A 14,205-nucleotide genomic window follows, 5' to 3' on the forward strand; every position below is an offset into this window, starting at 1 on the left:
TAGGAGGTGCGGTTTAGACCAGTGGTCTAGTTAATAAAACATAATAATATCGTACATAATATGACTATTCACTTTATTGTGAGTTTAAAACAGAACGGTAAAGGAAAATACAGTTTCAGTCTCTCGATGTGAAGCTTATGCATTGTACCATGAACTTGTATAGACCTGTAACAGTCAACTGCATGAGGAGTTGGAAAGGTAGTTCAGAAAATCAGTAATATCTTTAAAAACTACAAAAAAGTCCCTTTCTATCAGCTGTGCACCGTTATGGTGTAAATACAGACTATCTACTAATTGGATCAAATATAAAAGTCAGCCGAATTAGTGTTGATACTGCAAGGAGACGTATTGTGTGAAAAGAAATGGAAGATGTTGTTTAATTGTTGATATATTTATGGTCCACGTCACGTATTCAGTTTTGGCGGCATCTCTTCCAGTTTGTCAAAAGGTCTTCTGATCAGGGCTCTATAAATACATATCTAGGGCAGATATGTAATATTTAATGCAGCCGAACCGTGTATTACAATGCCGTTATGTGATGACTTTCAAAGAGAAAAGCAAGAACACTCGGAATAAAGTATTATTATTATTATTATTTTTTAATGTTTTCCGATTTCATATCACATAAACACCATATCCCGACGTGCATTGCGGCATGATTTTAAACCAAATGTGTCTCTCAGAATCGAAAGAGAAAAACCTATGGGAAAAACACAAAAGCATTGTACACAATTTAAACCAATTAATGTCGTATAATTAACTAGGATAAACTGATGTTTTTTTAGTGGATGAGTAGTGCAGATATCACTGTTAAATCATTTGATCATTGGTTTTATTATGAAAACGTCGAGACCGGAAATACTGTTTTCAACCCGTAACTTTACATGGAAGCTTGCCGCATATACACGTTCTCCTGACGAAATCTCAAATCATCTTCGTAATATCTATCAAACTATAGATCCTACATATCGACTGGACGTGGATTCTAAAAGTACAATATATACTTCTCGCTAGAAATCTAATCATAAAGCGTTTTAATGGCCAAACTATCTTACAATTTAGAATTTTACAGAGAGGGTTATTTGTGAATAAACAACCCTCTGTAACGTTTGCATTCAACGGGAGCACTCGAGGCCGACAATTTTCAAACGTAATTATAGGTCGTATTAAGCGCTTGAACAAACGACATATTTGGTCGTAATAAGGGCTTAAACAATCGACCCATTTGGTCGTATGAGTTGGAGGACTTGTTGCAAACGAGGTGAGTAGCCTACAAGATTGAAGCTGGTCAGATAACGAACGAGTAAATGAAAACAGAATGAGGCTGAAAAGTGTGTGTGTGTGTGTGTGTGTGTGTGTGTGTGTGTGTGTGTGTGTGTGTGTGTGTGTGTGTGTGTGTGTGTGTGTGTGTGTGTGTGTGTGTGTGTGTGTGTGTGTGTGTGTGTGTGTGTGTGTGTGTGTGTGTGTGTGTGTGTGTGTGTGTGTGTGTGTGTGTGTGTGTGTGTGTGTGTGTGTGTGTGTGTGTGAGAGAGAGAGAGAGAGAGAGAGAGAGAGTATGTGATTAAAATAGCCCAATTGCTTTCACAATAAATAAAAATTGAATGTGTTTAATTGAATAGTAAAGGGGTTTAACGTTAGTGGCAGGTTGTGTGTGAGAGAGAATAAATAAATAAGACAGCCCAATATTTATTTTTTCCGCATATTTCGCAACTTTACGCATATTTTGCAACTTCCCACAATTTCACCGCATAAAATCACATAAAACCCTGCATGTTTGATCGCATAATCAAGAATTTTAGCCCGCATAATCAAGGATTTTTGCCCGCATAATCAAGGATGTTTGCCCGCGTTTTTCTGGAGGATCTAATTATTGCATCAAAAACGTATAGAAATGAGGGAGTACAAAGAAATAAAGAAAAGAGGAGAAAATATTTAATAAAAGTTAGTGCAGGAAAACAATAAATGCATATATATATATATATATATATACGAAAACTAGATATAGGGTCATTTTCTGCACATGTCAATAGCAGTTTCAACTATCTTTTTTTGGAAATTAAAATATACATAGGTACACATGCACTTGGCAAATGAATAATAATAATAATAATATATGCATAATTGCATATAAACATTGTGAACACTTATTTTCAAGTGACTTTTTTACATTCATATGTTCACGCTGTGGTTTGGAACTGCTTTTGAATGTTATTAGGCATTTTGTTATGGAAAATGTTGTGCATAATCAGTACTGTTTTAAGCTGTACTATCTCAACACATTTTAATAGATTGAATTTTTTTAAATATGGGAGTTGTGTATTCATATTTACCAACACCACCAACACCATTCGTAATACTTTTTTTTGGGATGTTATTATTTTTTGTAGATTTGTTGAGTACGTGTTTCCCCATATTTCGGAGCAGTATTAAAGGTAAGGGAGAAATAGACTGTTATAAAAAGTATATTTTCTTCAAGAATGTTCTTAGTATGATACAAAATACCTATTGTTTTTGACAGTTTAGTCTGTACATAATTTATATAGTGCTTCCAATTGAGTTTTTCGTCAACAAGCAGTCCTAAAAATGTACATGCACCAACTTGTTCTATCTCTGTATTGCAAATCCGTATAATGCAGTCATTTCTACTCTCATACTTTGTATTGAATAACATGTAATTTGTTTTGGCCACATTAAGGGATAATTTATTTACTGCAAACCAGTTACATAGTATTTTTAATTCTGCATTCACAATGTTAACAAGATTGCCAAGATTATGATGGGAGCAGAGAATTCAAAGTTCAAGTTCAGCCGCAATATATTTGGGGAGAATTAAAATGAGCCGTCTTTATTTGTAAACAGCCAAGCCCCTTCCTGTGAGTGTTCGGTGAAGCATTATATGCTTACAAATCCAATGTAGGATATAAACACGACTAAACTGCAATGATAGCAAAGCTGTGGCTTGGGTTTTTGGGGTAATAAAGTCCAAATCATCGTTGGGCTGACAGCTGAGAAAATGCTGCATCTCTTGCATTTATTGACAAAGAGGAGCCTTATTGTTTACCTTTTTATTATCATTTTTTGTAATTTTCAATTGCTTGGTTTTCGTGAAATTAGCCTGTTTTCCTATTAAAGTGTAACAGATTGATGCATCTCCACAGATCATCTTAAAGGCTTCGGAATCCCCCCCATTGTAGTTAAAAAACTGTCAAAACTAGGGCCCCTAAACAGCATCTTGCATATGGACCCCAAAAAGCTAGAAATGGCCCTGCTCACGCAGAGAAGCTTCATTGCATTTCGCAACTAAGATAACATACAACTACTCATGATTTATTTTATTTTCCTTGTCTAGTAGATGTAATAAATAGCAAGTGGGAGGGTCTGTGGCAAAGCTGCAAATCATTTTGCATAGGGCTGTGTGCCGAGCCCTGGAGCCATTCAGGGGAAGGCTTTAACCGTCATGGAAAAACACCTGGATTATATAAAGACAACCGCCCCCCCCCACACACACACACATCCCCCACTTTGCTCGGGGATTTGCCCTGAGTCTTGAATGCTCACAACCTGATGGCCTCACTTTGGCCCTCCCTTTCACCTCTCTAATATTCCAGCTATGATTGGTTTAATAATGTTCTAATGGTAAAAGTTACTCTCCAATCCAGATGTGTTGCAGCTTGCTCTTGACAATGGCGACTTCTACAACCACTCATTAATTTATTTTGAATCCTCAATCGGCCTCAGTGCTGCAGAAACCTTGAAGATAATTTACTGCCTGGAGACTAATGGTGATTAACCATCTTAAATGCTATAAAAACATAATAATTACAATTGCAACATGTTATTTAGACATGATTCTGCACATGAGTGATAAAGTATATTGATCATGGAAACTAGGCAAAAAGAATGTTCCTGAGTTTGTTAAAAAAAACCTGTCTCTGTCAATTCCCTGTCTAGAAATGTTTTGTATTTGAAACATTTAAAAGTACATTTGCTGCATGTTTATTTCAAGTATTCCAGTAAAACACAAAGCACATGTTTGAAATGTTGGATTAGTCCGACAACTCATAATCCTGAGCAAACATTACTCCATACAGTAACTGCTGCTGCTACTCTGTGGTTTCAGTATTTGCCAGGTTTGGAGTGCTTAACACATGTTCCAAAAGCACAAGGGAAACTTTGCTTTGTCATATTAAGTGTGTAAATAGGGTGGGGAATTCAGAGCCTCAAAAGTCACCAACACATTTTAACTGATGGAGAAAAGTATCTCTCTTCCAAAGTGCCTGAAAAAACAACAATCTTATTAATGAATGACGTGGTGCCCTCACTGCGGTTGGGGGGGCTGTCTTGGTGCTGTGAGGATCCAGACTCCTCTTCTTCCTCAGCAGCTCTTTGACTGGGTCTCTGACTCGAACCCCTTGGTACGGTCTGGATCTGGCCAGTGCTGAAGGTGGCGCTAGAGAAGAAAAAACACATCAATTTCTTAATAAATGCCATCCATATAGAGTGGTGCATAGAGTGTTTTTGTATGTTGACACTGAAGTTAGCCTTATGTCAAGGGTTCCCTTGACATAAGCAATTCCCATCCCATTGGATTTTGGGAGCAAAATAGCGGAATAATCTCCACAGATTAACACCACTTTATGATTTCTGAAGCGTTAATTCAATTGCTAGATGTAAAAAGCTATTGTAAGGCTAAAAACCAACTACAAAAAACCTCCGCTAAGCAACAGGTGGTCACTTGTCGGGGTAATGACATGTAGTAGGGTAGTTAGTCCTTTGTTAGTAACCACCGTTTTAGTGACGCATAAATAAATTCTCTTAAACTAGCGTTAACTTTATTCCAGGCATCTAATCCAAAACATCTTCCAAAAAACGTGTCTAACTTCGAGACAAGGGAAGTTAAAAATGCTAACTAATTTCCGGTTTTAAAGACTCATTCCTACACCACTGTATTTGCCTGCTCGTTAAAATTAACACTAAGGATTGTGATATACTACTGTCCTTTTGTTTTATATTGTTTTATTTAACACCTGCCATTTCAATAACAAATACATGTAAAAACCGAAGAGGAGACGAGAGAGCTGCAGTGAGGCGTCCTAAAACCAGGAAGTAAGCTGCGCATGGCTTCCCTCGACCTAAAAGCAACGAGATTTCTCCATAGGATTTTAGAAAACAGCTCAAAATAAGATCTGTGGGAAACGTAGCTGTTAGATAAATATACGTTTTGTTCAGCCGGATAATATCCACATGTCTACCCTACTTTTATCATTTTCGAATCAAACATCTATTGATTAGATTAGATTTATGATAGACTTTTGAAACTACAAGAATATAAGGAGGACTTTTACAAAAAAGTAATAGAGATTTTTGTCCAGAAGGATAGGCAAATAACCTTAATCTTCAAGTCAAGGTAAGACTGCAATGTTATTGAAAATGGGATCTTACTAAGAGAGAACAATTCAATATTTAAATGATAAAATTACATTTTTTTGGGTGTCCTTCTGTTGAACTGTCTGTTTAAAAGTAATTGAAGCATCAGACAAAAAAAGCTTTTGAAAATAATATTATATTTTGATTTAATATATTTGTAAACCTGAAGAGTCAGTGCCAGTGCCTCACCAGCCATGAACCTCTCTGCAGAAGCTTATATATAGACATCTGAGTTTTTTGTGCCCCACCACTTTTGTACATATAGAAACGCCACTGGACCTAGGACCAGGTGGAGGGATTATATCTCTTCGCTGGCCTGGGAGCGCCTTGGGATCCCCCAGTCAGAGCTGGTTGATGTCGCCAGGGAAAAGAAAGTTTGAGGCTCTCTGCTGGAACTGCTACCCCCGCGACCGACCACGGATAAGCGGGAGAAGATGGATGGATGGACAGCTTCCGGTCTTCCAAGACCCGACCGGACAAAAAGACGTGGTGCAGGCACGAAACACACTACCAATACAAATACATTGCTTTTAAAATCGTTCTGTGTGACACGAAAAAAAGGGGGAAATCGTGTTGGTGAAGACGAATCAATAGATTAAATGTCGTGACTATAACACGAAATGCCGTGAGACTGGGTTGTGTGAGGTCAGTGAAAGCTGTGGCTAGCAGATGATACACACTGTAGCTAGTTCATGAATATAGCATATTGCTACATGAATGATATTGTCCTATCTAAGGCTAAAGCTAACTGATCAAAGTTATAAATTCAGCATCTTTACCATTTATCCTATAGTCATTTAGTAAGAGTGATAACAAAAAGACATCCTATCTTACTCTAGCTTGGCTTGTATCTTCAAAAAGTATGCTTCACTTTTTACAAAAGATTTACAAAGTGTGTAGCGGACCAGATGCTCTTAGGTAGTAATATAACTAGGTTACATGCTAACGTTTGCATATTAAACATCGCACGTCACTTGGGACTCTATGATTGAGTGTGTAGCCACATAAACCAGGCCCTATCAATGTGTGTAGCTAACAAGATGTTGTTACGCAGTATAGTTAGCTTATATGCCAACGTTTGCATCTTAAACCTTGTTTGTCACTTGGGACTCTATGATTAAGTGTGTAGCAAAAGTACAGACCCAAATGTTTCCATTGAAATATATTTAAACTAGCGCTGTCAAGTTAACGCGTTATTAACGCGTTATTAACGCAAAAATAAATTAACGCCACTAATTATTTTAACGTGATTAACACACCTTCCGGCGCAGACTGAAAACTCATCTCTTTCGACTCCACTTCGAGCGATAGAATGACTAACAAAGAACTGCGAACAGAGCACTTATATACTAATAAAGGACTGGCTTATCTAAAGCCAGTTGAGTAGCACTTGAACTGATTGGCTCTATGAAACCTGATGTACTTATATGATTCTGTTTTCCTCAAGGTTGTGTCTTCCTGGTCGAATGTACTTATTGTAAGTCGCTTTGGATAAAAGCGTCAGCTAAATGCAATGTAATGTAAAAAAAAATGTAATGGGTAATCCCTCTGCACGTGTGCAGCACTGACAGACTTAATCCACGCCCACCTATGACGTGGGCCCCACCTACGGACTCACTTCACTTTCTCCCCTCTCCGCTGTGAGAGTCGCGCTCTCACACGGGCTGAGTTCAATTCCACTCCCAGTTAAAAAGATAACCTGGGAGGGACGAGGACAGCTCTTCTTCCAGTTGATCATGAAACCCAGGTTTGACAGATGAGATACGAACTATATCGTCTGTAAGCCGCTTCCTCCCTTCCTGGTTAAATACAGCTGGCTTGCGCCACGAACCCTGCTGCCGCTAACCGACAGGTTAGGAGCATCAGGTTTAAACGTCAAGCCCTGCTGTCTAATAACCGCCCGGTTAAATACAGCTGGCTTGCGCCACGAGCCCTGCTGCCTGCTGACTGACAGGTTACAGCCGGCTCTTGCACCTCCACATGCTGTATTGCACAGCGGCTCTCATCATGTCGCCATTTAGGAGAAGGCTCGTAAACCGGACATTGAGGCGCGTTCCCGCTCAAACCCGCTTGAGGAATGTACGGTGTGTGGAGGCATATCTGTGACATAGGAAACAAGCCCGTGCTGTCTAATCAACCGACAGGTTTTAAAGAGAGCCGGTTTGTGCCGCGAGTCCTGCTGCCTAATAACCGACAGGCTATGAGGCAGCCGCTTATGTCATCCGGAGGAGAGCTCTCCTGAACCGGGGGAACGGGGATATCTCCTTAGGCGGCTGCCTTTCAGATGATCTCCGGGAGTTCCTGGAGAATACCGCCTATACGGCAGAGCCGAGATGGCGGATAGAGGGACCCAGTGACCCGGTGTCAGGCCGGCAGCCGAACCTATAGGCTCGGCTGCCGGGCCGACACTGGGCCCCGCCCTGTCTCCCCCGTCCGGAGGAGAGGGAGGATGGGGCCGGGGGAACCACATGGTGATCCGTGAATGGAGGGGAAGGAGTCGCCTGACTGCTGCCCGCCACTCGGATCCAATAATCAAGGGCTTGGTCCACAGAGTAAGACTCCTGGACTAGCCAATCATCCCCGGCCGCAGCCGCGAGAGCGTTCGCTCTCCACTGCCTGTGGGCCAGAGGGAGACGGACACAATTAGTGCACGACACCTGGGGAGTGAGAGCCGCGTTTGCGTGCTCCAATCCCCGGCAGGACTCACCTGTATCGTCTGTGTAAAGCGGTCTTAACTCATATGTCGGCTAACACCGAGCCCCACCCTGTCTCCCCTGTCCGGAGGAGAGGGAGGATGGGGCCAGGGGGAATGTTTGCTTTCTAGTAAACAGCTCTGAAAAGAGCTTGTAGGGACTACTTCCTATTTATACGGAAGTGAGTCCGTAGGTGGGGCCCACGTCATAGGTGGGCGTGGATTAAGTCTGTCAGTGCTGCACACGTGCAGAGGGATTACCCAATAGCGATAGCCTTAGAGGGCGAAGCCTTATACGAAATAGAACAGGCACACCTTACGTGTATTGTTGTTGTTAGCATCTGGTGCTAGCTAGCTGCGCTAACGGATATAAGGAGCTGTTTCAATGAAAACAGAGGAGCGACATCTCGCCGACAACTGCGCCGAGCACTTGAGTTTATGCAGGAAGCCAGACAGTGGGACATTGTACGAAAACTCAGCACACTCAGCACGGATAGTGCGCAACATGATTGCAGCGTCCAGGCAGCTCCCGTTCGAGCATATGCCTTGAGTTACACATAGCTCCAACGATCCATCACAGTGTCTCTCCACACACACACACACACACACACACACACACACACACACACACACACACACACACACACACACACACACACATACTTTGTATTGTATTATTGTATTGTATGAGAGAGGTTCCAGGTTGAATTGAGGCGGATATTTGTAATGTTCAGAGGTTGTTATGTTTAATATTCATGAGAATATTTGTCATTGATCAAATGATAATAAACAGACATTTGCATAAAGCATATTTGTCCACTCATATGTTGATAAGAGTATTACAAACTTGAAAAATATCCGTCTAAGGAACATTTAGAACTACTGAGCCCTGGAGGGTTCATTGAGAGAAAAATAAATAAAACGTGGCCACGCTTTAGTAACTGGTGCGCACGAGTTAATAAAGCATGGCCTCGTTTTATTTAAATTGAGGGATTCCTGTCCGTGACTCACAGAATCTGCTGCTGCCCACAGCTGTTTTATAGAAGGAAAACATCCTTCACTTTATGACATCTCTGTGGCACCAGTGGCCTGTACTACGAAGCAGGATTTGCTATTTACACTATTCATTCATGAAGTATGACGCTGCGCTGTCAGCATGCGTCTCCATGTTTGTGATTGGTCAAATGTTGGTAACCCCGTCCCTTTCACGTGAACGCACTCTCAACCGGACAGAGAAACCCTGATTGATTTGCTGAGTTGATAACCAGCTTCGTAGGACCGTTTAGCGACATCGCATTGTTAGGGTTAGTTAAGCCGGGTAAATCAAACATATCCAGGGTCTGTTGAACTGGCTTCGTCGTACAGGGCACTGGAGGCAGTAACGTGTAATTTAGCAGAATCTGAGAAGAGCAGCACCAGCTGCAAAGAGCGGTGCCTTTTACTGTTTACTTCACTGCGTTGCCCTTCATTAGAACCGCTGGATAGAGATCGAGGCTGCTACGTTTAACCACACACACACATCGAACTACCAGAGTATTCCCCCTCGTTTTATGAAGGATATGTCCTGTCACCGGAGCGCATGCTGTGTGTGTGTGTGTGTGTGTGTGTGTGTGTGTGTGTGTGTGTGTGTGTGTGTGTGTGTGTGTGTGTGTGTGTGTGTGTGTGTGTGTGTGTGTGTGTGTGTGTGTGTGTGTGTGTGTGTGTGTGTGTGTGTGTGTGTGTGTGTGTGTGTGTGTGTGTGTGTGTGTGTGTGTGTGCGCTCAGCTCCGCTCTGTGTGTGCGTGTTCGGCATTTGTTTTCAAATTACCACGAACAGTAATTTACACAAATCGGGTTCTCCATAGTTATATGTGTATTCCCAAGTGAAAGAAATTCGTTTAATCTTAATCTCGATGTGCTATAGTCCTGCCGGAGTGCACCGGAACGAACGATACTATCATAAACAAATGCCCACACACACACAAAACGAGGCCACGCTTTAGTAACTCGTGCGCACGCTTTAGTAACTCCTGCGCACGCTTTAGTAACTCGTGGCACGAGTTACTAAAGCGTGCGCACGAGTTACTAAAGCGTGGCCACGTTTTATTTATTTTTCTCTCTGTGAACCCTCCAGGGCTCCGTATAGAACAGATACAAAATGTGCGATTAATTTGCGATTAATCGCGATTAACTATTTTAATCGACTGACAGCCCTAGTTATAATAAAGATACATACATACTGTATGTTAAATGGATATACCCGCCTTCTTTCATTTATCTTTCCATTCCCACAACAATATACATAAAGAAATGAAGTTTAGCGCAAGTTCAAGAAGGAAGACCATACCCCTGGTGTTACACGTCACTGCAAGCTCTTCTCCCATTAAGTAATCAGGGGCGGTACTCCCCAGCTAGTCAATCATCTCACCTGCTAACCCTTTAAATCTGCTCTTCCCTCTCTGTCAGTTGTCATTTCAGGTGTCAACGCACAACCCGCCTCCACCCCTTCGCCTCCTGTCTCCTAATTCAGGGTCAAGCTAATCCTTCTTCCTCCAGACCAGACCGAACCATTATTACCACCACCAGTGTCTCGACCCCGGGGGGTTCTTCAGAGCGGTTTTCCCCTCCTGAATGATATCCTACAAACCGGGGCCTAATCTCCAAACATCAGTTGATTCATTGTTGTAATCTGTCAATCATAATGTTCTATACCACGTGTCCGGTAATAAACATGTATTTCATACATCACGTCTCTCATGATTGAAATGGCATATTTTGGACATAGTTTGAATGGTGATTAATCATGATTAATTAATTTTTAAGCTGTGATTAATCTGATTAAATGTTTTAATCGTTTCACAGCCCTAATTTAAACCATACATTCTTTAGTTTAGCATACAATTATGCCTTCTATTTGCCCATGCTTTTTAAAAAGTGCCCTGGATTCAATTTTCAACTGTTCACTATCTTGACCAGATTGAGTCCTTTTCTAATTGTATTGTCCTGCTTTCTTCGACATGGCCATTGTGAAAATACAGCCTAGGTGTTGCTGGTGGTTGAGATATAAAGCTGTCATAAGGCAACAGTTACAACATATTTGAGAAGATCCATGGCAAAGGGCTGAAGTTTGTGTAGCCAATAAGTCATTATTTAACCTGAGTTCAATGATTATGCTGACAAGCAACTATGTATTTTGTTAATCCTAGTTAAACATTTCGATAAAGCCTGTAAATGAGAAAATGTATTAAAACTAAGAAGGTTGAAGAGTGATCACTACAACTGGAAGTACTCGAATAGAAAAAGTTCAACTTTTTATAGGACTTTTATTCAAAAAGGGTTTAAAACAAATCAATGAAATAAACTTTAAATGTTACATTATGAATATTTAACTTAATCTCTAATGCAAAAAATATTTTTGTTGTCATTCTCTTCAGAGAAAGAAAAAAAAATCACCATGGCACATACATGGGGTGTCAACCAACAGAAAAGAGGAAGCTCCACAGATGTGCAATGTTTTACTGCGGTGGACGACTGCTGCCATTTTGCATATCAAGATTACAGCCTAATAGCAACACGCAGCCAACATCCAGATGACCACCTTCCTCTTTCCAAAGAGTCCGACACAACAGCTGCAACACTGATCCTGACACTGATCACAGGAAAAGCTGGCATGTTCTTTCCTGCTTTTCGAAGTTCTCGAAAAAAAAATAAACAACCTGGTAAAGAACTGAGCCAAAATGACTGTGCACATCTAAGTAAGGTTGCGTTTGACATATCTGACAAGCTAAATGCAGTAGCGGAAAGTCAAACAGGTTAAACTACATATAATGCTTTTTACAACAACAACAACAACAACCCCCAGTCTACAGTATTGAACACGATATTCTATAATGACACAGTGAGAAGACAATTACAATCCATGCAAACAGGTTGTATGTATTGCAAGAATATCGAAGTAGATTTAGTTATATTCAACATAATATTATGTTATATATATGATGTACACAAAAATGAAAACACTATTTGAACAATTAAGTATTTGTTTCAAATGTTTAAAACTCTTTTATCTCCTTCAAAGGAAATCAAAGCACATTTTAAAGCATTATTCAAATCAATATGTTAGTTTTATATAAGATAATGAAGAAAAATTCACAAAATTAGCAGGAAATTCCTTAACGCAATAAAACAACAATGAAGTGTTGTACTTACATTTCTCCCAGTGCATTCTGCTTTTCTGGATTATCATATAGTTAAAATGAAGAATATCAAAGTGGCGGGATGACTGACGTGCTTTATACCAGACTGAAGCCAGCTAACAATCCCCCTGGGATGTTGCAGCTCTCCAACCACAAATCTCCCTCATGCATTTAGTTTCAGTGTTGATACTATTTAGGTTGAACCATAACTAAGAGGCAAAACTTTATTTTTTTAACGTTTTATTTTTTTTAAAGGTAATGCCAAAATAAACCTAATGGCATGAATACATTAAAAACTGTATGACAAACAATTATATATATATTATATTATATAGAGAAATATCTATTAAAATACTGCCCATGCAAATAATGTTTTTCTGAGTTACTGACTTCCTTTCCAGTCTTCCTTCTCAAACCAAATGAACCAAATGTTTATTTGTCTGTTTGTCCTGGAAAAACAAATAAGAAAAATAGTTTATAACATTTATAAACAAGAGACTAAATGTTTGTACTTTTCAATTTAAGTTAATTCAATAGTTGTTTACATGATACAGCTATTGGTATTTACTTTTTTTCATTTTCTCTATGTTTATATTTTGCAAAGATTTAAGAAAAGATTTGCCTAAAGCTGAAGAACCAAACTTTGGGTCAATGCACAAATTGATTCTTTCAAATGGCCAGCAGCCCCCTGGTTGTCAAAGAAACAAGAAGTATGATTCTATAGAAGTCACTTGACCTATTATTTAACTTAGGATTTGTCTTAAGTCTTCAACTATTCTTGAATAAAACTCAATGTACATTTTTTAAATGATTTTAGCTTTTACTGATTAGTAAAATAGATGATAAAGCAGGGTACGCTTTATTAGTTGCAGCAACACAGACCTGTCAATCAAGATACATACAGACATACAGTATATTATCGCATTCAACAGGTCCACATGTAATCCAACAGTCTTGTATACAAGTCACTTTTAGGCCTAAAAGTCAAATGAACACACAGGTTTACAAAACGGAATGTTCGGAACCATAGTTATTAGTTCAATACAGTTAAATATGTGTTGCAACACAAAGACAAATTATACTCCCACTAAAAATGAAAAGGAATTATTTTTCATAGGTAAGTTGGGACTTGTTCAGGAAAAACTTTATCCAGCATTCACTTGAGAAGATAAGCCAATATGGGAGTGATATGATACCTTGGTATTTAAAACACGATATTTTGCCTACACTGACCTGTTTAGGCATGGGCATCGAGGAATACAATTAAACAGGCTTTAATTCAGCAGTGTGATGAGTCAAACGTTATGAGTCAACATCTTCCTAAAGTTCATAAATCTTCTACATGTCTGTATAAAATATGGATATAGTCCTGTGATTTACTGTTTCGGAAAACTGCATTCTGTTACATGTCATTTTGCGCTTTGGGTTTGTGGTTTGTGGTTAGGATATGGCTAGATGTGGCAGACAGAACCAGTTTAAGTCAGGTTAGAGGATTAGCTAAAGATGGCTGGTTGGGGTTCAGGTTAAGGTAAGGGCAAACAAGTATCAACCAAGACACTAGTCTGTGATTTGAGCCAAGTTTTGGCTAAAGGATTAAAAGTGGAGATAGACCTTTCTCCATCTCTGACATAGTTCCATTGTGAGTTTTTATTACAGAGACAAGAATATAAAGACACATATTTTTAGTACAATTCAAGCACACAACTTTGGGACAGCCATTGTAAAGTTTTAAAGACATTGTAAAGTTTTAAAGGGGCCCTTTTACGCTAATTTTCAAGATTGATAATTGTATTTTGTGCAACATGTTTACATATTCTAAAGTTTCGAAAGGTCTTCTCATACTGCCTCTGCTGCAGCACCTCTTTTCACCCTCTGTCTAAAACCAGAGCCCAGTCTGTTCTGATTGGTCAG

General features: G+C 39.7%; 1 protein-coding gene across 1 annotated transcript in view; it reads right to left on the reverse strand.

Moving 5' to 3' along the window:
- The window catches only part of LOC117457638 (POU domain class 2-associating factor 1), a 34,517-nt gene extending 22,124 nt beyond the window's left edge, over positions 1–12,393 (reverse strand). Inside the window, exons 1-2 of the mRNA XM_034097822.2 lie at positions 12,308–12,393; positions 4,323–4,450 (exon numbers count right to left, since the gene is read on the reverse strand). Coding sequence (XP_033953713.1) covers positions 4,323–4,450; positions 12,308–12,344 — 165 coding nt within the window. The 5' untranslated portion in view covers positions 12,345–12,393. The remainder of the gene's footprint in view (positions 1–4,322; positions 4,451–12,307) is intronic.
- Positions 12,394–14,205: the final 1,812 nt, after the last annotated feature.

This window comes from Pseudochaenichthys georgianus, chromosome 13 (assembly GCF_902827115.2).
Source record: "Pseudochaenichthys georgianus chromosome 13, fPseGeo1.2, whole genome shotgun sequence".
NCBI classification, from domain to species: Eukaryota; Metazoa; Chordata; class Actinopteri; order Perciformes; family Channichthyidae; genus Pseudochaenichthys; species Pseudochaenichthys georgianus.